Source organism: Myotis brandtii, unplaced genomic scaffold (genome assembly GCF_000412655.1).
Source record: "Myotis brandtii unplaced genomic scaffold, ASM41265v1 scaffold666, whole genome shotgun sequence".
NCBI classification, from domain to species: domain Eukaryota; kingdom Metazoa; phylum Chordata; class Mammalia; order Chiroptera; family Vespertilionidae; genus Myotis; species Myotis brandtii.
The window spans coordinates 287624-313036 of record NW_005370587.1 but is presented as its reverse complement, the minus strand read 5'-3'; the positions used below and the strand labels follow the sequence as shown (position 1 = coordinate 313036).

The following is a 25413-nucleotide window of genomic DNA, read 5'->3' as shown; positions in this document are numbered from 1 at the left end:
CCAAGGACGAATGCTGGGGGAGGGGCCTCCTTGGGTAGCAGCAGGGCCCTGAGAGACTGGGGGGCGGGGTCAGGCCTTGTACCCAGGCCTCTCCTAATAACCCCGTGCTATTGACTCAGAGAATAATAGATGCTCATTTGCATGACGTTTTACATACAGGTTTCAGCTGTGTGGTCACCTCCTGCCCTGGCACCAGGAAGACCCAGGCCTCCCCTCTCCTGCCCCCGAGGAGGAGGGCATGTCCCCCAGCTCTGCTGTCCCACCAGCCGGGCCTGGGATTCGCCATGCGGGGGAGGGACAGCCCTTGGCCAGCCTGAGTGGCCTGGTCTAGGTTGGTCAGAGGTGCAGGCAGGTGGCCTGGCCCATGCGGGCCTGGCTGGGCACCTGGGTTAGGGGCACCCTACTTGCTTGCCTTCTGCCGACATTCTCCCCACCCGCCAGCCCCTTCTGTGCCCACTCAGGCGGGAGCCAGGGAGCCCCAAGAGCTGCTGAAAAGAGAAGCGCTCAGTGGCTGCCCCAAGAGGGGCCTGGTGGCTGATTTGCATAGGGAGGTGATTTCCATACTTCAGGGAGAATTTCCATATTCCTGCCTCAGAGCCTGTGGGGCAGAGAGGGGAAGAGGGAGAGGTCTTTTGAAATTCAAATGAGCCTGATGAAGGTTTTCTCTTGGAGGGCGGCCTGGACTGAGGGGTTAGCACTGGCAAACGTCTGTCCCGCTGGGTTGTTAAAGGGAAGCGGCCCTGGGCGGGTCCCTCACACCCTCTCTGAGGCCCCGGAGACCAGCTGGGGGTCAGGCGAGGCTGCGTCTTAGGAACAACCAGCTGGGCTCCATCCCTTCCGGTCCCAGGACTCAGTTTACCTCCCAGTGACCTGAGGATGCTCAGGCGTGAGGACCACGGAGGGAGCGAGCTCTAGTTCTGGGCTCAGGCCCACCTCCCGGGGGCTGTGGGATTAGTACAGTCTCGAATGGCCGAGGAGGTGTGAGGACCGGTGATGCTGAGTTCATCTCCCCTGCTAATCTGTGCCCGTGCACAAGTCAGCGTCCCGTCTTCGGGCCTGAGGGTGGGCACTGGACGTGGGTCTGAGCGTGAGGGTGTCTGAGGCCCTTTTAGCTCTCAGGTGTGCGATTGCCAAGCACACGCAGCTCCTGGCACACACGTCAGAATGTGTAAGACTGTGATGGTGTGCACTGCTTCACCTCCAGCTCCTCTACCGTGTGGGGAAGGGCACCTGACTTCAGCTGACCGAGGTGCAGTCCTTAAGCCCCTGGACCTTGGGGCCGGAGCCTGCCTTCAGGTCCCGGCCGCTCTGCTCACGCCCAGCCCTGCTCAGCGTCCTGGCTGTGAGTGGGGAAGCATAGTGCCCGCCCCCTTGGCTCGTGGCCACACTCACACGCACTGTGTATGGGAGCAGGAAGCTAAGGGCTCCAGGAGCTGCTACCAGAGCTAGTGGTCACTCCACCAGGAGCCCCCCAGTGGAGGGGTCTTTCCCCTCAGCCAGTGTGGGCTCCTGGGGCCCATCCGAGCCCAGTTGCCTTCCCTTCTCAGGAAGGAGGAGAGAGCAGTTCCCCGGCTCCTCCAGGACCCAGTGCTGAGAGTGGCAGGCTCTCTGGAGCCGGGGTGGGGGCGTAGAGGGGTAGAGGGGTGTAAGTGCTGGGAGGGCCCAAGGCCCCTCCCCCAGAGTTTCTGCAGCGACTCCGGGTGAGGGGTATTTGGAGATAGCATGGTAGTGTGGACATGGGTTTCAGTTTCTTTCTTTTATATAAAAAAAATCTTTACTGTTGAAAGCATTACACAGGTCCTCCTTTCCCCCCATTAGCCTCTTCCAGCCCCTCCCAACCCCTGCACCCCCCCACCCTCCCCAGCCCATTGTCTGTGTCCACAGGTTCATTGGTTGATCTCTTCCCACCCTCCCCTGCCTTCCCTCTGAGGTTCAACAGTCTGTTCATGCGTCTATGGCTCTGGGTCTATTCTTGGGCATCAGTTTATTGGGTTCATTAGATTCCACATGTGAGTGAGATCATGGGATACTTGCCTTTCTCTGACTGGCTCATTTCCCTCAGCATCATGCTCTCCAGGTCCCTCCATGCTGGTGCAAATGGTAGTAGATCCTTCTTTTTTACAGCTGCATAGTATTCCATTGTGTAGATGTACCACAGCTTTTTAATCCACTCATCTGCTGATGGGCACTTAGGCTGTTTCCAGATCTTAGCTATGGTGAATTGTGCTGCTATGAACATAGGGGTGTATATATCCTTTCTGATTGGTGTTTCTGTTTTCTTGGGATATATTCCTAGAAGTGGGATCACTGGGTCAAACGGCAGTTCCATATTTAATATTTGAGGAAACTCTATACTGTTCTCCACAGTGGCTGCACCAGTCTGCATTCCCACCAGCAGTGCACGAGGGTTCCCTTTTCTCTGAATCCTCGCCAGCACTTGTCGTTTGTGGATTTGTTGATGATGGCAGCCATTCTGACAGGTGTGAGGTGGTACCGCATTGTTGTTTTGATCTGCATCTCTCTGATGATCAGGGACTTTGAGTATTTTTTCATGTGTCTCTTGGCCTTCTGTACGTTCTCTTTGGAGTAGTGTCTATTTAGGTCCTTTGCCCATTTTTTAATTGGATTGTTTGTCTTCCTTTTGTTAAGGTGCATGAGTTCCCTATATATTTTGGAGATTAAGGGGGTTTCAGTCTCTACTCAGTGACTTACTAATCAGTAGCCCTGGGCAGGTATGAACCCTTTGAGGCTCAGGCCTCCTCATCTGTGTCATGGGGTTAATGGAGCACCTACTCATAGGGTGGGAGGATAAATGCTGTCATGTGTAAAATGTTCACTGCAGAGCGTGGTGCGTAGTAAATCCTTAATACACGTCAGCTAGTAATTAGTTCTTATTATTTGAAAACAGTGTTTTGCTGCCAAAATGTTTTAAAATGCTCTGATCTGGGCCTGGTCTCCTAGTTTACGGGCAGGAGCGTGGGGTCAGCAAAGGGGGATGACTTTCCCAAGGCCACCGCGGGCGAGGCTGGCGCTGAGGCTCCTCCAGGAGCCCTTCCCCACCTCAGGGAGTCCTCCACCCTTTGTTTTGTTTTGTTTTTTGTTTTCGGACAAAGCTTCCCCCTCCTCACCCTCACCCTCAGCAGTGGCCCCTGCAGCCCAGGCACCTGGGCCCAGAGCGGGGAGACGGCACCCCGGTGGTCACTCCACTGAGGGAAGGGCCCTCCGCCGAGAGCTCCGGGGGGTGAGGCCTGAGAGTGCAAAGCAGAGGAATCAGCCTGCGCATCTGTCATCTGTCGGCGGCCGGGGTCCTGGGCGCCAGGCGGGTTCCCTCCCGCCTGCCCTGGTGCGGGGCAGCCTCAGCTTCCTCAGCGGCAGACCGGGAGCCTGAGGAAGGATGAAAGGAGGCCGCATCCGGCATCCGCGCAGCTTGCGCAAGTGTGAGCTGCTCTGCAAACGGAGCTAACATCTCTCACCTGAGCTTCTACACACGTGCCCCTCGGAGCCGCACGGCATCTGGGTGCCTGACTGCAGGCCCTGCCCCAGAGCTCCCCCATCGCCTCCCCCCGCCCCTCCGCTTGCCCCACTGCACCTGGGAAGAGGTGAGGATACAGGCAGTTGGTCTCTTACTGACCTTGAACCCCTTGGAACCTCTTCTCTCTCAAGGCTGGGCAAGGGGTGGAGGGGTGCTGGTCTGAAGTTGCCCATCCAAGGGCCCTTGGGCTGTTATGGAGGGAGGCGGGCCTTGACGTGGAGCTCAGGGATTGGTTCCTGCTTCTCTGAGGGTGGGTGCTGGGGCAGCCCCCCCACTCAGGTTCCTTTGAAGGTGGATTTCTTTTTTTTCTTTAAATGTTTTTATTGATTTTAGAGAGAGAGGAAGAGAGAGGGAGAGAGAGAGATGGGAACATTGATGAGAGAGAATCATAATCGGCTGCCTCCTGCACGCCTCCTATTGGGGATCGAGCCCACAACCCAGGCGTGTGCCCTGACTGGGAATCAAACCAGCGACCTCTTGGTTCCTGGGCCGACACTCAACCCCTGAGCCACAGCCGGGCTGAAGGTGGGTGTTTGGGGTACGAGGAGTCCTGACCGGGGTGGGGAATGGCTCCCCTGCCGCATCCGCTGCGTGTGGCCTGGCCCTGGGCCTTGCTTTCTGGAACCTGCACGGCTCCCCAGGATGCTCCTCACTTCGCCCCTGACCGTGAGGCGCCTGGGCAGTTGTGCTGACTGCGTGCCAGTGTGTGTCCCCCGGAGAGAAGGGGGCCGTGCGGGGAGCCCGAGGGTCCCTTCTGTAGCTCAGACGGAGAGGAATAGGGACCGTATTTCCTTAAAAACTTAGAAGGAGGTGGTGAGGTACCTTCCATGTATCGAAGGGGTGCTGGGGGGAGGCGGGGCTCCTCTGAGCAAAGGGGCGCGGGAGCCCTGTCCGCCACGGCCTGCGCCACACGATCCTGTGGGAGAGGCAAGGCCTCAGGTCCATCTTGTGACCAAACATGTGGGAAGGTCACCAGGACGTGCATAGAGCCACGTGTCGGGGAGCCTGAGTCGGTCAGTTTGCACGGCTTCACGTCACGAACATCCCAAACCCACAGCCATCCCGCGGGAGAGGGAGCCGAGAGGCCTCCTGCCCTGGGCAGGAGGGAGAGCGAGGACTGAGCCATGAGCACTGAGCACTGAGCACTGAGGACTGAGCGCTGAGCACTGAGCACTGAGCACTGAGGACTGAGGACTGAGCGCTGAGCACTAAGGACTGAGCGCTGAGTACTGAGCACTGAGCACTGAGCTTAGGAAAAGGAAAAGGGAAGGGGGCGGGTCCCCGGAGTCCTCCAGGCCCGGCTGCAAGAGGCTGCTGGGTGCCCTTGCTGCCTGCGGCCTAGAGGTGAGGTGACCTGGCCAGGACACAGCTGGTGGGGACTGATGCCCAGGCCCCTGGCTCCTCGGGCAGTCGCCCACCCTGGGTCTCCTGGTCCTGCTCCTCGGCTTCCCTGGGCCCCTCACCCCTCGGGGGCAGGAATGCAGACCCTGTTTTGTTTTCATACTCGAGGGAAACTGAAGGCCACCGAGAGTAAGCCACTGGCCCAGAGTCGTGTGGAAAGCAAGTTTTCCTGTATTGTCCTACAGAGCTCTGACCACTGGGCAGTACTTCCCAGCTCCTAGTTGGAATCTCAAGTCACAGGAAAGCAAGTATGTCCATGGGGTCCTGGACAGCTGTGTCCACAGGTGTGAGTGGCCGCACTGGGAGCCTTGGGTGTGGCCGGCTGCCCAGCAGTGTCTCCAAGGATCTGGTGACTTCAGTCACTGCTGTCCCAGCAAGCGCCAGGCAGTTGCCAGGTGGCCACAGAATGTCCCTGGCAGGCACGGGGCTCTGCTGGGCGGGAGCTGGTGAGGAGGGGCGGTCAGAGCCCGGAGAGGCTGGCCTTGCCCAGCGAGCGCCCTGCAGCGTTTACGGCAGAAGCGGACAATCCTGCTCGCACAGCTCTTCATTCCTGTGCTTCCACCTCCCTTGCCCAGAAAGTTACTCCCCAGGCAAACTCACATCCCCGCTGCCAAAGCCATGCAAATCAGGGGCCTTCGAGCTGTGGGCGAGGGGCCAGGCTGGTGCCAGGGAGACTCCTGCATCTGCTTAGCAAGGGCCCGCCAGCCCCAGCCTGTCTGCCCAGGGACAGGGGTCCGCAGCCCCAGCCTGTCTGCCCAGGGACAGGGGTCCCTCTAGCCCCAGCCTGTCTCCCCAGGGACAGGGGTCCCTCTAGCCCCAGCCTGTCTCCCCAGGGACAGGGGTCCCTCTAGCCCCAGCCTGTCTCCCCAGGGACAGGGGTCCCTCTAGCCCCAGCCTGTCTCCCCAGGGACAGGGGTCCCTCTAGCCCCAGCCTGTCTCCCCAGGGACAGGGGTCCCTCTAGCCCCAGCCTGTCTCCCCAGGGACAGGGGTCCCTCTAGCCCCAGCCTGTCTCCCCAGGGACAGGGGTCCCTCTAGCCCCAGCCTGTCTCCCCAGGGACAGGGGTCCCTCTAGCCCCAGCCTGTCTCCCCAGGGACAGGGGTCCCTCTAGCCCCAGCCTGTCTCCCCAGGGACAGGGGTCCCTCTAGCCCCAGCCTGTCTCCCCAGGGACAGGGGTCCCTCTAGCCCCAGCCTGTCTCCCCAGGGACAGGGGTCCCTCTAGCCCCAGCCTGTCTCCCCAGGGACAGGGGTCCCTCTAGCCCCAGCCTGTCTCCCCAGGGACAGGGGTCCCTCTAGCCCCAGCCTGTCTCCCCAGGGACAGGGGTCCCTCTAGCCCCAGCCTGTCTCCCCAGGGACAGGGGTCCCTCTAGCCCCAGCCTGTCTCCCCAGGGACAGGGGTCCCTCTAGCCCCAGCCTGTCTCCCCAGGGACAGGGGTTCCTCTAGCCCCAGCCTGTCTCCCCAGGGACAGGGGTCCCTCTAGCCCCAGCCTGTCTGCCAATGTAGAGAGGAGAGCAGAGTGGACATTGCTCTTGACCCCCAGGCACCTCCTGCAGAGCCATCCTTGGCCTCTGTCATCAGGACTCTGCTGGGCATTAGGTCCATCCTGGCCTCAGGAGGCTCATCTAGGACCCTGGGCTCCCCACTAATTTCAGGGGCCTTTCCTCTCTTTTGATCACTGTCATTTTCTAAGGATGGACTCCCTCTCCCTGCCGCCTTGCCTCTCACTCTGAGGGAGGCTCTTCAGTACAGATGGACGGGAACCGTGCGGGACAGGGAGGCACTGGGGTTGGGATGCTAAGTGGGGGCTTTGGCAAGTCCTCAGACGCTAGCAGTGGATCCGTGCTCGGGTGGGAGGAAGACCTCACACCGCGTTGGAGGTGTGGGTTTTGTCTCCCCTGGATGATCGTTCCCCAAACCGCCCAGACGTTAAAGGCTCTGCCACTTTGTACCTATCGCTACCCTTGCTGAGGCGCAGTTTCTTCACCTATAAACGGAGTGAATAGGAACGCCTCATCGCTCTGGCTGGTGTTGCTCAGTGGATAGAGCGTCGGCCTGTGGACTGACGGGCCCGGGTTCGATTCCGGTCTAAGGGCACATGCCCATGTTGTTGGCTCGATCCCCAGTAGGGGGCGTGCAGGAGGCAGCCGATCAAGGATTCTCTCTCATCATTGATGTCTCTCTCTCTCTCTCTCCTTCCTCTCTGAAATCAATAATAAAAAAAGTTATTAAGTTTCAGAAGTCACCTGAGACCCCCTCTTGATGCTAACTTGCCCCTTAATTAAACAAGCACTTGAGTGACACCCCTGAACTAAGCAGCCTTTGCTCACTATTCCTCGCAACGGAAGCTCCGTGGATGGGAACACTCCGTGCGAACACGTTTTCCGCATGACGAGGTGAAGCCTGCTTCTCAGGTGTCTCCCGTGGGCTGCTGCTCTGCTCTCTGCGCTGCAGGCGTGGCCGTGTGGCTCCCAGGCCAGTGTGTGGGGAGGAAGGAGAGGCCCACTGGCGTTTCTTTACGCGCGTGCTATGTTCTAGGCCCCATGCCACGTGATCGCAAGTGTTTCCTCATTGAGTTGTTTTTTAAAACCTTTATTTTGAAAAATAAAAATACAGAAAAGTAAAAATTCAGACATACAGAAAGAGAGGACACAGTTTCACAAATATAATTAATAATCTAATAATTATTATTTGGCACATTTATTTGCTCCATCCATTTTTGCAAAATACTTTATTTTTATTTATTTAAAAAATATATTTTATTGATTTTTTACAGAGAGGAAGGGAGAGGGGATAGAGAGTTAGAAACATCGATGAGAGAGAAACATCAATCAGCTGCCTCCTGCACACCTCCTACTGGGGATGTGCCCGCAACCAAGATACATGCCCCTTGACCGGAATCGAACCTGGGACCCTTCAGTCTGCAGGCCGACACTCTATCCACTGAGCCAAACCAGTTAGAGCAAAATACTTTATTTTTAACTTTTTATTGTAGACATTTTCAAATACATGCAAAAGTAGAGACAAATACACTGACCCCCATATACTCATTGCCTACTCATAACAACCATCAGGTTTCTGCCAGTCTTGTTGCTGGAACATTTTCTTATACATTATGGACATTATTGCACATCAATCCTAAGTATGGCAGCATGCATCTCTAAGACATTTCATTCTTTAACAATACCATGATCACATTTAAAAAAAAAAAAAAGTGCCTCCTTTCCTGCTCACAGCACTCCCGGCAGAGGGTTTGGTCTGCAGGCGCTTGTTCTCTGAGCTGCGCATCCTCTCTGCCTGGTGGGTGGTATCTGGGTTCTCTACCATCTTGGTCTTCATGCTCTTTGCCCAGTTCCTTGGGGCCTTTTAAACACTGGAGCCTGGCCTGATGCTGTCGGCGGAACCTGCACTGACCCGCACGCCCGCTGATGCTCGGATGCGCGGCCCTGCGCACACGCCTGCCACACGTGCCAGGCCGGCACCGAGCGTGGTCAGCAGGAGCTCTTTTTGTACATGTTTTTCCGGCCCCAGCTCCCCCTCCCTCCCCTCAAGGGGGTGCAGCGTGTGTGTTTCCACGACGCCCGCCCTAAGCAGCAGCGAGGCTGCCCTGTGTCTTTTAGGTGGGGAGTGCGTTAGATTCTCTTGGAGAGCTGGCCTCTTTAAAAATGTGAAATACAACAAGCAGGCAGCTTTTTTTTTTTAGTTTTGTTTTTTTGTTAATCCTCACCGGAGGATATTTTGCCATTGAATTTTTTTTTTAGGGAGAGTGGAAGAGAGAGGGAAAGACAGAGAAACATCGATGTGAGAGAAACACATTGATTGGTTGCCTCCACAGGAGCCCTGACCAGAGCCCAGGTCAGGGAGGAGCCTGCAACCGAGGTACATGCCCTTGACCGGAATCGAACCCGGGACCCTTCAGTCCACAGGCCAACGCTCTGTCCACTGAGCCACACCGGCCAGGGCGGCATATAGATATCTCAATGGTCAAGTCTCTTAAACTATGCATACTTGACCTTTTAATCACCTTGTGTGTCAGCGATGCTTATTTCTATTGGTAGTTCCGCTGTGAGGTGGGTTATTGGTGAAGAAACTCAGGTTGTAGCAGACAGTCTCTTCCCAGCGTCATAGAGCACCTGACAGGTGAGAGAAGCTGTGCACCTGGTGAAAGGGTCCTCCGGTCCAGCTATTATTTCCTGCGTCACCTCACTCGTTATCTTTCTCTGTGTGTGAGGACATTTAAGCTCTACTCTCTTAGCAAGTTTCAATGATACAACACAGTGTTGGCCACTCTAGTCACTGTGTCTCCATGCGTCCTCAGAACTTAGTCATCTTCTACTGAAAGTCAGCACCTTCTCGCCAGCTTCTCCATCGCTCCCTGGCTACCACTGCTCTATGAGGCTGACTTTTTTCTTTTAGATTCCACACATAGTGACAGTATGCATGCATGGCCGGCAGTGTTGTCTTTTTCTGTGTGGCTTATTTCATCCTAATAACAAAAGCGTAATATGCAAATCAACCGAACAGCCGACCAGCGGGACTCCCTGTGACCCCACCGGCGCCAGGCCAGCCCAGGCAGGTGTGATGCGATGGGTCAGGGGCTTGGCCATCACCCCATGATCGCCCCACAGAGGGAGGCCCAGGCCACCGACCCGCGGGCTGCAGCAGGTGGGTGGGGCCTCCCTCTGCGAGGGAAGCCGGGTCCTGGGTGCCAGAGGGAAGCCGGTGCTGGCAGCCGGATGAAGGAAGGCCTACTCTTGCACGAATTTCATGCATCGGGCCTCTGGTATAACATAATATCCTCAAGGTACATTCATATTGTTGCACATGGAAGGGTTTCCTTACTTTTCACGGTGGAAGAATATTTTATTGTATGTATGCTGTACCACACCTTCTTCGTCTGTTCATCTGAGGAGGGACACATGGTGTGTCCGTATTTTGGCTGTTGTGAGTAACGCTACAATGAACATGGAAGTGTAGGTAACTCTTCAATAGCCTGTTCGCATCTTCTTTGGCTATATGCCGAGACGTGGGATGGCTGGGTCCTATTGAGCAGACTGTAATTTGACTATTGCATTTTACTACCCAATATAAGTTAGAAAAGTAGATTTCTGGGTTAGAGTACTTGTCAAAGCAGAATTCCCAATTAAAAGAAAAACCTTCAGATTCCTTTTTTTCCTTTCTAATTTTTACTGGGGGCAAAACAACACATAACATAAAATTTAAACAAAACATAAAATTTAAACATAAGTTTTGCCATCTTCACCATTTCTAAGTATGCAGTTCACCCTCCCTATCTTTTCTTTATAGAGGAGACTTTTAAACCTGAATGCACTAATTCCTGTTACATTTTATCTAGTTGGTTTTGGCCTCTGATTAGAATCTACCAAAATATTTTCTAATCCTGACTCCATTATCCAGTTTTCGGTATGAATCTTACTCTGTGCTTTGAATCGCTCCCAATTCAACCACCCTCTGTCCTGTTCACCCTCTAAGCTGTCCATTAAATTTAACCCCGGTTTTCTCTGTGTTGGACAGCGAGTGCAGTGCAATTACTGGGAAAGTTGTGTGAGTAAAGGACTGGAGAAATCCAGGTTCTGATGCTGACACAGGTCTCTGAGCTGTGTGGCCTGGGCCAGGCGCGGCCCCTCTGGGGCGGGACCTCAGTGCTCTTCGACTCTAAAATAATGTCCCTGCGTCTCCATGGGTGTGTCCTGCCTTGTTTTTCTGCAAGTGGTCACTGCCTTCCAAAGAGGAGCGAGAGCTTGGAGATGGAATGTGTTCAAGCGTCTGCAGTGGCACCGAGAGGGCCTGCGTCTCTCAGCGCTCAGGCGGTGCTTCCGTAGCCGTCGCTCCGCCATTTGGATCAAACACAGTCATCCAGCACCTATGCTGTGTTGGACAGGTTCAGGCCCTCAAGGTGCAAAGAGGAATAAGATCTAATAACCCACATACAAGGAGATGCAAAGAGGCCCATGGGCTCACCCTTTCCTGAGGGAAACAGACAGACTCTACACAGTGTGGCATGGGCTCTAAGAGACGGAAACGAGAGACGTGGAAACAGAGAAGGAAATCCCTGTTGTGCTTGGAGAAGCTTCAAGGGGGACGTGGCATTCGAGTGGGTTTGGAGGGTGGTTGTGTGTTTTCTAGGGAGAGAAGGGCAGTACAGTCAGAGGGGACAGAACACGCCAAGCACCTGGCCTAGGACTAGGCTCGGCCTAGAGAAACAGCCCAGAACCCACGACAGTGCTTCCCAGCTTCCAAAGCTTGGTCACCAGCTCCATCTCCCCAGAGTTTTACCAGATTCCTGGGAAGTGGCCTGATTGGGAATTGTGACCTTATTTTGACATTGAGAAAACCTGAGGCTCCAGAATGACTTGCCTTGCCCTTGGGGCGGGGGTGGGGGGCAAGGCTGGCACTCCCGTCCTTGGACTTCAAGTGCAGGATTCTTTCCTGGCCCATCTCACTGCTCCTGCAGGCAGCGAGCGTCTCCCAGGGGCAGAAGAAGTCCCCGTAGACCAGTGTCTCACACAGTGTGGCAACTGCATCTCTTCCTTCCTCTGGGAAAGGAGGCACCTCCCTCACTGTTTCAGAGCCTGGGAACACTGGCCGCCTCTTCTCGATGGGAAGCACGAGGGCAGCAGCAGAACCCGGCGAGCTGGAGCTCCGGGCAGCACCTCCGGCCTTTCCTGTAGACGGTGGAGAGGCGCAGGCGCAGGTGGAGCAAGACAGTGGGCCCTGGGAGAAAAGCCAGAGCCACTGGGCAGTAAGTGGGCGAGGTGGTTCCCTTTCAGCAGACCTGGAGGAAGAATCAACAGTGTCAGCATCGAGTGTTAGCTAATGCCGCTGTTCGCCTGCGTCCCCGAGTCTCCACTGGGACCCCCACGTGCTCCGAGATCCTTCTCACGGGCTGTGGACCAGGAGAAAAGCCATGTTTCCTGAGAAAACTCCTACCCCCTGAGCAGTGGGATCAGGTCAGCAAGGGAACCGCTGTGTGGAACGCAGCCCCCACAAGTGCCCTGCTGAGCTGCGGGCCCCTCCCCACCTTCCTGGACGGCCATGGGCTCAGTCTCCCGGAGGTCCCACCATGTAGTTAGCCCAGGGTTCAAGGACAATCAGGCAGAGACACCAGTGCAGATAAGAATTCATTGTGTTTTATTTTTCTTTAATATGTTTTTATTGATTCCAGAGAGGAAGGGAGAGGGAGAGAGATAGAAACATCAATGATGAGAGAATCATGGATCGGCTGCCTCCTGCATGCCCCATGCTGAGGATCGAGCTCACAACCCAGGCATGTGCCCTGACCCGGAATCTATCTGTGACCGCCAGGTTCATAGGTCAACACTCAACCCCTGAGCCACACCGGCCGGGCTATGTTGTTCAATATTATATTCCCAGTGACTAGAACAGTGCCTGGCATATGGAGTATGCTTAATGTATACTTGTAGAATGAATGAATTTGATCTTTTGTCAAATTTTAAAATTTCTCATTATCAGTCCACGTTTAAAATGGTGTGAAAAGATTTTTTTAAGGTAAAAGCAATTTTACTTTTAAGTCGACCCTTTCAAGGCAGCTGATTTCAGTCTGTGGGCCCTTCCCACACGTACCTCCCCTCCCAGATTTTATATGTCGCCTTAGTTGATCTCAAAATCGGGCTGCTATCCAGAGCTCACTTGATGCCTTGCCGCAGTCCTCCTTCTTGGGCTCCCGTAGCCCCTCGTCCTCTGCTCTCACCTTGCTGGCCCCGTCGCTCTTGGAGACGCCTCACAACCTCACAGGAAAGGCCGCACTTGGCCGTTGTTTAGAACAGAGCAGAGAGAAAAGGGCTTCAGTGAACACTCCAGAGGAGCCCTAGCCAGTGTGGCTCAGTGGATAGAGTGTTGGCCTGCAGACCAAAGGGTCCCAGGTTCGATTCCAGTCAAGGTCAGGTACCTTGGTAGCAGGCTGCTCCCCGCCTGGACCCAGTCAGGGTGTGTGCAGGAGGCAACCAATCGATGTGTTTCTCTGTCTTTCTCTCTCTCTTCCACTCTCCCTAAAAATCAATGGAAAAATGTCCTCGGGTGAGGATTAACATCAACAACAAAAAAACTCCAGATGATTCTCTTAGAGCACCAGTCGCCAACCGATGGTCTGCGGACCACTGGTGGTCCGTGAGGCCCGAAAGGTTGGCGACTGCAGTCTTAGAGAAATCCATTCATCTACAGGCATTGTGTGTGCAACACAAGACAATCTTTAATTGAGTAACGACCTTTGGACCTAGAGTAGGAGGAAACGTGATTTGATGTCAGAGAAGGCAGGGAGCCCTAGAGGTGGGATTGCTCATCTACAGGCATATCTCAAGCCTCTGACCTGTGTTAGGACCTGAGGTGGCCATTGAGGGCATAAGAATGAGTGTCATCGTCCCAGTTCTCAAGAAGCCCCTGGCTTAGGGGGAGAAAGAGCACACAGACCAATAAGGGAGCACAGGATGCGCACCCCGTGGCTGGTGGAGAGGCTGCTTGGCTCCAGAGGGGAGGGGCTATGTGAACGGGGACCGTGCAGGAGGGCATGGGCCCATGAGCGTGTGCGGTTGGACATGTGTGAGCATTCAATGGGCTGCCGTGCAGGGTGCCTGAGAGGAAGGCAGCAGGACAGTGAGTGGCAGAAGACAAAGCAGAGGTGGTAAGCAGGAACCAGGTCGCCCAGGGCACTAATTCCATCCTATTCTAAGAAATGTGGACTTTATTCCAATGCTATTGAAGGTCCAATGAAAAGCAGAAGAATTTTCTGATTGCAAGTTCTGAATGAATTCACTTGTTCATTAATTCATTCATTAAATCAAGATATTTTGAGCTCCTGTCTTTACCCCATTGCGTATTCTTGCCTCCTTTGTCATAGATTAAATCAATATATTTTGAGCTCTCTGTTAAGCAGAGTGCTAGGCTCTGGGTGTATGGTATGTAATAGTCATCTTTTTTTAAAATTTCAAATAGAGTTGACACACAATATTAGATTATGTCTAGTGTACACGTACATATAACTTATGAAATGATCACCTCACTAAGTCTAGCCCCCCCGACCCTGTACCAGGCCATCACAGTGTTGTTGACTATGCTCCTGTGCCCGTTTGTGCTGCTTCAGCCCTTCACCCTTTTCACCCACCCTCCAAGCCCCTTCCCTCTGGCAGCGGTCACTTTGTTCTCTGTGTCTATACTTGTTTCTATTTTGTTTTTTAGATTCTACATAAAAGTGAAATCCTATGGTATTTGTCTTTCTTTGTGTGACTTTTATCACTTAGCATGATACCCTCTATGTAATTCGTGTTGACACAAATGGAAGATTTCACCCTTTGTTATGGCTGAGTGATATGACGCTGCACATCTGCACCACGTCTTCTTTATCCCCACATCTGTCACTGGGCGCTTAGGCCGCTTCCACACCTCGGCTGTTGTGCCTAACGCTGCAGTGAGCACAGGGTGCACGTGTCTTTTCGAATTAGTGCTTTGGATTTCTTCAGATAAATACCCAGAAGTGGAATTCGTGGGCCATACAATGGCTCTATTTTTAATTTTTTGAGGAAACTCCATAACGGTTTTTTAACAGTGGCTGCACTAATTGACCAACAGTACCCAGGGGTTCCCTTTCCCCACATCCTCACCAACACCTGTCTGCTGTTTGTAGATGGTAGCCATTTGACAGGTGTGAGGTGATACCTCATGGTAGTTTTAACTTGCGTTTCCCTGGAGATTAGTGATGTTGATCATCTTTTCATATGTCTATTGGCCATTTGCATGTCCTCTTTGGAAAAGCGTCTATTCAGGTCCTCTGCCCATTTTTAACTGGATTATTTGTCTTTCTGGTGTTAAGTTGTCTGAGTTTCTTATGTATGTTGGATATTAACTCCTGTGTCATTGGCAAATATCTTCTCGTATTCAGTAGGTTGTCTTTTTGTTTTGCTGATGGTTTCCTTTGCTGTGTATAATCTGTTTAGTTCCGTGGAGTCTCATTTGTTCAGTTTTACTTTTATTTCCCTTAACCGAGGATACTTACCAAAAAAACATTGCTAAGAGCAACGTTGGAGAGTTTACTGCTGTGCTTTTTTCTAGGAGTGATATGGTTTGTAGTCTTACGTTTAAGTCTGAAATCCATTTTGAGTTTATTCTTATGTATGGTATGAGGAAATGACTCAGTTTTATTCTTTTGCATGTGTTGTCCAGTTTTCCAAGCACCATTTATTGAATAGACTGCCTTTACCCCATTGCATAGTCTTGCCTCTGTTGTCCTAGACCAGTGGTCAGCAAACTCATTAGTCAACAGAGCCAAATATCAACAGTACAACGATTGAAGTTTCTTTTGAGAGCCAAATTTTTTAAACTTAAACTATATAGGTAGGTACATTGTTATTAACTTAATTAGGGTACTCCTAAGGCTTAGGAAGAGCCACACTCAAGGGGCCAAAGAGCCACATGTGGCTCGCGAGCCGCAGTTTGCCAACCACGGTCCTAGACTAATTGACTTTATTGCTGTTGGTTTATGCCTGGCCTCAGTGTCCATTGCATTGATCTGTGTGTCTGTTCCTATGCCAGTCCCATGCTGCTGTGAGCACTGTGGCCTGTGGTATGGTTTGATGTCAGGTGGTGTTCTTTCCCGTCAGGATTCCTTTGGCTCTCGGGGGTCTCTTTTAGTTCCATGTAAATAGTAGGATTGTTGGTTGCAGTTCTGTGAGAAATGCCACTGGTATCTTTATATGGATTGCATTGTCTCTCTAGATTGCTTTGAGTGGTATAGACATTTTATCAATATTAAGTCTTCCTATCCATGGATACTGTGTATGCTTCCATTTATTTGCATCTTCTTCAATTTCTTTCTTCAATGTCTTATAGTTTTCTGAGTACAGGTCCTTTGATGCAATTGTACTTAAATGGGGTTGTTTTCTTTTTCTTTTTACTTAAAGGTTTTGTAGTTTATTAAACCTCTCATGGGAAATCTGCAGTCACCACAGATCAAGTCGCTGGAGAACCTTTACTCGTGTTGTCCAGTCTCCAGCCCACTGTTTGCAGCACCAACACTGGCCGTTGCAGTCCCCCTGGCCTTCCTCATTCTGTCCTTGCATCCCTTTTGCTGTTTTCTTGAGGGCTTCTTCTCAGACAGGCCATGACTACATATCTATGGTTGGGTTCATTTCTCTTTGCATAACTGAAGGAATCATAAATCATGGCAAAGCCAGTTGTCTTGCCAACACCAAAGTGGTTTCTGAATCCAAATACAAAGATGGCATCAGGTGTGGGCTTGTGCATTTTGGCTAGTTTTCCCATCTTTCTCGCTTAGGTGCTATTGCATGCCCCGGCTGAAGGATGTCAGTGAGCATTTGTTTCTGTTCAATAGCCTGTTGGTTATGAACTTCCAGGTCTGGATAGTTGGTATGTTGTTCATGAGAGTGGCCAATCTTTAAGCAGCCAAGGAGAAAAAGAGGGAGATTATGTTCTTAATTTCTCTTTCTGATAATTCATAATTGGTGATTAAAATGCAACCAATATCCAAATATTAATTTTTTACCCTGCTACTTTACTGAATTCATTTATCAGTTCTTGTAGTCTTTTGGCAGAATCTTTAGGGGTCTCTATGTATAATATCATGCCATCTGCAAATAATGCGTTTTACTTTTGCCTTTCTAATTTGAATGCCTTTTCTTTATTTTTCTTGTCTGATTGCTAAGTCTAGGACATCCTCCATTATATTGAATAAAAGTGTTGAAAGTGGGAAATTTATTCTTTTTCCTGATCTTAAGGAAAATGTCTTTAGCTTTTCATCATTGCACAGGATGTTGGCTGTGGGTTTGTCACTTATGACCTTTATTATGGTGAGGTATGTTTTCTCTCTTCCTACTTTGATAAGAGTTTTTATCATAAAAGAATGGGTTTTGTCATATGCTATTTCTGCAACTATTGTTATGGTCATATGGTTATTATGCTTTGTTTTATGTATGTGGTGTATTATGCTAATTGACTTGTGGATATTAAGCCAACCTTGCATCCCAGGAATAAATCCTACTTGATCATGGTGTATAATCTTTTTAATGTATTTCTGAATTCAATTTGTTGTGGGTTTTTTGTTTTTTTGTTTTTTAGGATTTTTGCATCTCTATTCATCAGGAATATTGGCGTATACTTTTCTCTACTTTTTTTTTTGGTATGTCTTTGTCTGGCTTTAAAATTAGGGTAATGCTGGGTTCATAAAATGAGTTTGGGAGCCTTCCCCCCTCTTCAATTTTTGGAATAGTTTGAGAAGAATAGGTGTTAAATCTTCTTGCAATTATTTGGTAAAATTCCCCTGTGAAGTCATCTGGTTCGGGACTTTTATTTGTTGGGAGTTTATTATTATTATTATTATTATTATTATTACTGATTCAATTTCATATGTTCTTGAGTGTTCTAGTTATATTCTAGTTATTGTTCTGTTCAGATTTTCTGTTAGTTCTTTATTCAGTCTTGGCAGATTCTTTCTTCCTCCCTTTCTTTCTTTCTTTCTTTCTTTCTTTCTTTCTTTCTTTCTTCCCCCTTACCTGAGGATATTTTTCCACTGACTTTTAGAGAGGGTGGAAGGGATTGGGAGAGACACAGAGAGAGAAACATCAATGTGAAAGAGAGACACATTGATTGGTTGTTTCCCACATATGCCCCTGCCAGGGCCGGGGAATCAAATCTACAACCAAGGTATGTGCCATTGACCGGAATTGAACCCAGGACCTTCGGTCCACAGGCCGACACTCTATCCACCAGCTAGGGCCAGATTGTGTGTTTCTAGGAATTGATCTATTTCTTCTTCTTCTTTTTTTAATTGATTTTTTAAAATTTTGTTTTATTGCTTAAAGTATTACAAAGAGTATTACATATGTCTCCTTTTGATCTATTTCTTCTTGATTGTCTAGTTCAGTGGTTCTCAACCTTCCTAATGCCACGACCCTCATGTTGTGGTGACCCCCAATTTCATTGTTACAAATTGAACATAATTAAAGCATAGTGATTAATCACAAAAACAATATGTTATTATATATGTGTTTTCCGATGGTCTTAGGCGACCCCATTGAAAGGGTCGTTTGACCCCCAAAGGGGTCGCAACCCACAGGTTGAGAGCCGCTGGTCTAGTTTGTCGGCATTTAATTGTTTGTAGAATTTTCCTATAGGTTTTTGTATTTCTGTGGTGTTGTTACTACTCCTCTTTCATTTCTGATTTTGTTTATTTGGTTTCTCTCTTTTTTTCTTGATGAGTCTGGTTCAATAAATATCAATCTTGTTTATCTTTTAAAAGAACTAGCTCTTGGTTTCATTGATCTTTCTTTAACAATTTTTAAAAATATATATTTTTACCCATTTCAGAGAGGAAGGGGGAGGGAGAGAGAGATAGAAACATCAATGATGAGAGAGAATCATTGTTCAGCTGCCTCCTGAAAAATGGGGATCAAGCCCACAACCTGGGCATGTGCCCTGACCAGGAATCACACCATGACCTCCTGGTTCATAAGTAGATGCCCAACCACTAGGCAACACTGGCCAGGCTCATTGATCTTTTGTATTGTTCTTTAGAATCTGTTTTCTTTATTTCCACTCTGACCTTTATTCTCTCTTTTCTCCTACTCACTTTGGCTTTGTTTGTTATTATTTTTCTAGTTCCTGTAGGTGGAAGGTTACATGGTTTATTTGAGATGTTTCTTATTTCTTAAGGTAAGCCTGTATTGCTATGACTTTCCCTCTTAGAACTGCTTTGGCTGTGTCCCATAAGTTTTGAGTTATTTTGTTTTCATTTTCATTTGTTTCAAGGTATCTTTTGATTTTTTCCTTGATCTTGTTGTTTACATATTTATTGTTTAGTAGCATGCTATTTGGCCTCAATGTGTTTTTCAGTTTTGTTATTGATTTCTCATTTCATATCATTGTGATTGGAAAAGATACTTAATCTGATTTTGATCTTCTCAAATTTGTTGAGACATATTTTGTGACCTAACATGTGTCTAGTCTGGAAAAGTTTGCACTTGAAAATAATTTATTTATAATCTACTACTTTGGCATGAAATGTTCCAATAATATCAATTAAATCCACCAGGTCTAATGTGTTATTTAAGGCCACTCTTTCCTTCTTAATTTTCTGTCCATAGACATCGACGGGTGTTAAAGTCCCCTGCCATTACTGTCTTACTCTTTGTGTCCACCAACATTTGTTTTATGTATTTAGGTGTTCTTATGGTGGGTGCCTAAATATTTACAAGGGTTATATCTTCTTGTTGGGTTGATACCATTATCATTATAAAATGTCTGTCTTCCTCTCTTGTTATTGCCTTTGTTTTAAAGTCTATTTTGTCTAATATAAATATTGCTACCCCGTCCTTTTTTCTATTTTCATAAAAAATATTTTTTATCCCTCTACTTTCAGTCTGTGAGTGTCTTTTAATCTGAAGTGGGTCTCTTGTAGGTGACAAATGTATTAGGTTTGTTTTCTGATCTAGTTAGCCCCATGATGTCTTTTGATTGGAGCATTTATTTCACCAACATTTAAAGTAATTATTGACAGGTATCTACTTATTGTCACTTTATTATTCATTTTTAAAATTTTTCTTCTTAAATTCATTTTTAACTTTTTTTTGTAACACTGACTTAGTGATGGTAAAGTTCTTTAGCTTTTTCTTGTCCAGAATAAATAGTCATTTTCCTTGCGTTTATAAGGGAGGTTGTTTGGCTGCTCCTGCACTAGAAAGCTATGTGCATGGAAAACTTTATTACAGCAAAGAATAGAAATGATTTCCAAACAATAGCTATATGTTTAAGCAAATTATGGTATGTCCATAGAATGGAATATTAGGTAGCCATTAAAAATTATATGTGCAAGCATAGCTAAATATTTTTTAAAAAATATTTTTATTGATTTCAGAGAGAAAGTGAGAGAGAGATAGAAACATCAATGATGAGAGAGAATCATGGATCAGCTGCCTCCTGCATGCCCCACACTGGGGATCAAGCCTACTACCTGGGCATGTGCCCTGACTAGGAATCAAACCGTGACCTCCTGCTTCATAGGTTGATGTTCAACCACTGGGCCACGGTGGCCGGGCCACAAGGAAATATTTTTAATGCTCCTTAATGGTCTAGGAGAAATATGTGTGATGCTTACTAGAGAACTCATGGCAATAATAGAGACAGACTAGTGTTTATCAATGAGAAAAAGAAGCATAAAAACAACCATTATAGATACAAAAAATATTAATTACAGTTGCTTCTCAGCAGAGTGGTTTTCCTGCTACTGTATGCTTTTTTCTGTACCAGAAGTTTTCTTTATTTTGCACATACTTAACTTTTAGTACAAAAGGAAAAAGATGAACAAGACAAGCGATGGAAGTGGAGGGTGGGGAGAAACAGGACTGCCCGCTGTCTGCCTGGCATGACTAAGATGGCGTCACCCTGGGGGCGAGCATGTGGGGGGACTTTAGGTGCCAGGCTGGGCGATCTTTGCTCACCCACTAAAGCGCTATAATAGCTTCTGTCTGAGGGAGCGCCACAGACCCCCATTCTGGTCTGGCAAGTTCTAATCCTCTGCCGCTTTGTGACCCTGGGCCAGGCAGCCTCCTGGGCCCTGGTTATCAGCCTTTGGAGGAAATGTCTGACGACCTTTCTAGGAAACAGGATAAGCAGGAGATCCCCGTCATGGGGAAGTGGGTGTTCTTTCTAAAAATAAAGATAAGCTTCTCTCAACATCCTTCAGCCTCTTCCAATCCTGCTGATAACTAATATTTGTTTTATCTCTTCCAGGAAATGATCGAAACAGCCTAGATTTCAACAGGCAGGTAAGAACTTTCAAAACAAAACCTTTATTCAATTAATTTGGGGGGTCATTTGCACTATGCCAGATGTGGGAGAAACCAAAAAGATTAAGTGCTTATTCAAGGACCCTACATTTGCCGATTGGAAGGGGCATTTAAAGGGCTTCTGCCTCCAACCCACCATCCAACACCTGGGTCTCCTTTCACGCTCCCCTCAAAAGAGCACTACAGCGCAGCCCCTCTTAGAAGGACTGCGGCCAGATGTAGTCCAGAATCTAGACAGCAGCTTCTTCTGTCAACGCTCACCCGCGTCGCCTCCTGGCCCCATTGGTTTACGCCGTCCGACCGTGTGTAGAGGAATTTACGGAGGTCCAAGTGTGTAGTGCCTGCATTCCTCGTGGAATTCCTGATTTGCAGGAAGTAGATAGTGGACAAAAAAGAGAAACGGCACAGAAAGAGCTCAGAGGGAGGGAGTGGCCACGCTCAGTGGAGCAGTGTAGGCGCAGGCCTGGTGCCTTTGCAGGAAATCGAGTTGGTGGGTTGGAGTTAGTCAGGGAGGGACTTGGGTGGGGTCAGGCAGCGCTGGATGGATCACAGGGTGGATGGATGTGGATGTGTGAAGAGAAGGGAGGCGGGGTTGGCGGCTGTGGGAAGCCGGGCTGCGGCTGGGACGGGGATGTGGCAGGAGCTTGTTGGGAGGAGGTCTAAGCTGAGACAAGCAGGAGCAGCGCTGGGGGGTCCCGGAGTGAGTCCAAGAGAGGAGGCAAGGCTCGGGTGCAAAATCAGAAGCCTGGCTTTGGTCCTGTTCCTGCCACTAACCAGCTAGATCACCTGGGTTAGGTCTCTTCATAGTTTTGATCTGAATTCTCAGCTGCAGAATAAATTTATTTCATAAACTCGGGGTGGGGCTTGGGGGGATGTGCTATGTCAGGTGTAGGAATACAAAGAAAATTAAGATATGGTTTCTGCCCTGGAGGAGTCCACAGTCCAGCATGGAGTGTGGCGGGTAGAGATAAAAGGAGAATGAGAGGGAAAGGGAAGGAGGGAGGGAGCAGGGAACAGAGAACTAGAGACTCTTTTTCATTTTTAAGTATTTCAATTGTATGGTTTTTTAAAATTGATTTTTAAAGAGAGAGGAAGGGAGAGGGAGAGAGAGATAGAAACATTGATGAGAGGGAAACATCATCCATCGGCTGCCTCCTGCACGCCCCCCACTGGGGATCAAGCCCACAACCCTGGCATGTGCCCTGACTGGGAATCAAACCAGCGACCTCTGGTTCACAGGCCGACACTCAACCACTGAACCACACCAGCTGGGTGAGATAGAGACTCTTGAGTGAATACTTATAGTACAGTCTCATGCTTACTACAGATATGTAAAAAGCATGGTGTCATCTGGCTGGTATGGCTCAGTGGTTGAGTGTCGACCTATGAAAACAGGAGGTTTGATTCCCAGTCAGGGCACATGCCCGGGTTGCAGGCTTGATCCCCAGTGTGGGGCACGCAGGAGGCAACCGATCAGTGATTCTCTCTCATCACTGATGTTTCTATCTCTCCTTCTCCCTTCCTCTCTGAAATCAACACGCACACACACGCACACACACACACACACATTTAAAAAGCATGGTGTCAAACAGAAATGGGAATCTCAGGGCAGGCTTCGTGGAGAAGGAATGTTTGTGTCACGCTCTGAAGGGTGAGTAGGCATTTGTTAGGCAGAAAATAGTAGACTGGAGGGGGGTGTCCGTGGGGAAGGGAAGGTGGCCCCCAGGCGGTCATGCATTGGGTGGCCACTGGGTCTCTTCCCTCGCTGAACATCTGAGTCCAGGTTTAGACGGAAGCCTGGGGTGGGGGGGAGGATGACATGCAGACTTGTTTTCCTCCTTCATCTGTAGAGGGATTTGATGTCACTGCTAACGTTTCCTGAAAGACTTTTCACTCTGGGTGTGTCCCTCACAGTCGGAGAGGAATGAGCCTGAGTCCCGAGCCAGAACCTCTCCTGGAGGCAACTTCTGCAATTGCTTTCATTGGGGACGTTTGCTGAGGAGCGGAGGCCAGCCCCTCCCTCTTCACTTGAGACCTGAAACAGTGAGACTTCACTGGGGCCCTCTGGGCGGGCGATGAGGAAGCACCCGCAGCCAGGCCGCTCAGTAAACATTGGAACAGCTGCCAGGGAGGGAGGCTGGGACACTGCCTGCGGGTCTGGCTGATAGCACTGGGCTTCTCACTCACGTCTTTAAATAGGAGACAGATTCTTATCTAAGGGATGCTGGGCCAGGTCTGCTTCCATCCCCGGGTTCTGTGATCCTGCCTGAGTCCTACGCAGAGGAGATGGGGCCTGTGCCCCGAGCTTCCTGCCCTGCGACTGAGGATCCAGCCCCCGGCCCTTGGGTGAGATGCACAGGGGGGAGCCCAACCCACACCAAGATGTGGCCCCCCCAACCCAGCCCAGGGGTGGCCCACGTCATAGGCCCCGTGGGCTTGGCTGCAAGTGCAATCTTTCTTGAGAAACCCTCACGCTCTGGACATGGCTGGGGCAGCCCCTCTGGCCTGGGATAGCCACAGAGAGGTCCCTGGCCTTTGGACATCTTTTGGGGTGTGGTCTCTCCCCCAATTGGGAGAAAGTTTCCTGGCTGCTGCCAGGATGGGGCTTTCCTAGAGAGAACTTGCCCCCCTCACCCCACCCCAAGGGCTTTGGACTCCTGTCACTGACAAGAACAGACATGACTGGTTTCTGTAAAGAGGGGATTTGGGAGGGGCAGAGGCTCAGCCGTGCTGACTTGCACACAGAACAGAGCTCTTCCCTGTTGGTCACCACATACGTCCCGCCCTGGGCAGGCTCCTCTGCGCTCCCTCTCCCTCATCCCTCAGGTGCCCCCAGATGCTGACACCCCCGCCAACACACATGCCAGATCAGTTGCGGGCCCGCAGGTCGGCGCCTGGGGATTCTCAGGCCACGGCTTTGACAAAACCAACGCTTTGCTGAGCACAGGCTCGGGCAGGCTGCTTTCGGGCTTTGCCTCACTGCCCTCACCCCTTACCCAGGTGAGGACACTGCCCCAGGCAGCCGCCTTTTCTGGTGAAAGATTGAAGGTTAAGCAATTGGCTGAAGGGCACACAATTGGCCAGCTGGCAGTCAGGACCAGAACCCTCATCTCATTTTCCCCACTTTTCCCACAAAGCCTGGCTGGGTCTTCCTCTCCCTGTCCCTGTCCCTACACCAGCTTTAGGGAGAGGCTGAGCGTGACCTCACAGTGACTGCCTGGGAGGCAATGGGAGGAGGAGGGAGTGGGGAGAAGGAAAAGAGGTTGTGTAGGAACAGCCTGAGTGTTAGCAGACACAGGAGAGCAAACGATGAGCCGCTGCCCTGGGTGAAGCCTGGCTGAGGCCCCAGCGAGCTGGTGTGACTGGGAGCCAGTGTGACTGGGAGTTGATGGGGCCGGTAGCTGGTGGGACTGGGAGTTTGGGACTGGGAGGTGGTGTGACTGAGAGCTGGTGTGACTAGGAGCTGGTGGGACTGGTGGAACTGGGAGTTGGTAGGACTGGGAGCTGGTGGGACTGGGAGTTGGTGTGACTGGGAGCTGGTGTGACTGGGAGTTAGTGTGACTGAGAGTTGGTGTGACTAGGAGCCGGTGGGACTGGGAGTTCCACCAGCTGCTGGATAGACAGCAGCCCTGAAGGCTTTCACTCTGATGCAAGAGAGGCCTGTGCAGTGCTGCTGTAGGAAGCAGCAGGCCATGCCAAGGAGAGAGATCCTAGCAGCGAGGTCAAGTGCGCAGGCCTGCAGCTAGACTGCCTGCGTGTGGGCCTGGGCTTAGCACCACCTGCTGGGTGACCTTGGCCAAGTACTTGAGCTTCTTGTCCCTTATTCTCCTCATCTGTAAAGTGGGGAGAATAATGACTCTTATCCCACAGGATTGCTGTGAGGGTCAAATGAGTGAGTGAGCCTGAGTGTGAGACCTCTTAGACAATGACCTAGAACAGGTACAGGGTGGGGCAAAAGTAGGCTTACAGTTGCCCTCATGTGCCCCCAGAGAGCATTGAGCTATAAATAAGATGGGATTTTCCTTCATTTTTTTAAATGGGAACTACTGTGGCTCTCTGGCTGCCCCTGGTATGTGTTGACACAGCGTTTAGTTGGCTCAACAGGATCTCTCTAAACATCAACAGAATTCAGCCTAAGAGAAGGGCTCTGAGATTTCAAAGTGATGAAGAGGCTGCTCCTGGGAGTCAGGAGTGGGTGGCCGGCCTGACCCTCAGGCTGCAGGGGAGGGTCTGAGTGTTGGCAGGGTTAGCTCCCTCCGCCCTCAGGCCCCCACTCTCCACCCCCCACACACCTCACCCCACCCCCAACCCGCGCGAGCAGCCTCAGAGCTACCTGAGCAGCTGAGTGGGAGAGGGCAGGGGAAGAATTAACCAATGGCATTTGCCTGTAGTTCATGGATCTGCTGTGAGCCAGTTAGTGAGGAGTCAGAGGGGACTCACGCATGTTCCCTGGCCACAGAGCACCCAGACAGGGGAGAGCACCCGGACAGGGGAGAGCACCCAGACAGGGGAGAGCACCCGGCAAAGGCCCCGCAGGACAGAAAGGGCCCTGCACCCTGATGATGGCCACCGCTCGCTCAGTGTGGCGAGGGAAGCCCGGCAGGCGGTGGGTTTGAAGCCAGGAGGCTCGGCGCCGCCCCTGTGCGAGGCCTA

The 25413-nt window shown here is 50.6% G+C and overlaps 1 protein-coding gene across 2 annotated transcripts in view; it reads left to right on the top strand.

Moving 5' to 3' along the window:
* POU2F3 (POU class 2 homeobox 3) overlaps nt 1-25413 on the top strand; it is a 76921-nt gene that overhangs the window by 7423 nt on the left and 44085 nt on the right. For both annotated transcript variants that reach the window (XR_001359595.1, XM_014528960.1), the window contains exon 2: nt 20705-20739. Coding sequence is in view for 1 of the 2 variants with exons in the window: in XM_014528960.1 (XP_014384446.1) it covers nt 20705-20739 (35 nt within the window). In the remaining variant the exon portion in view is untranslated. The remainder of the gene's footprint in view (nt 1-20704; nt 20740-25413) is intronic.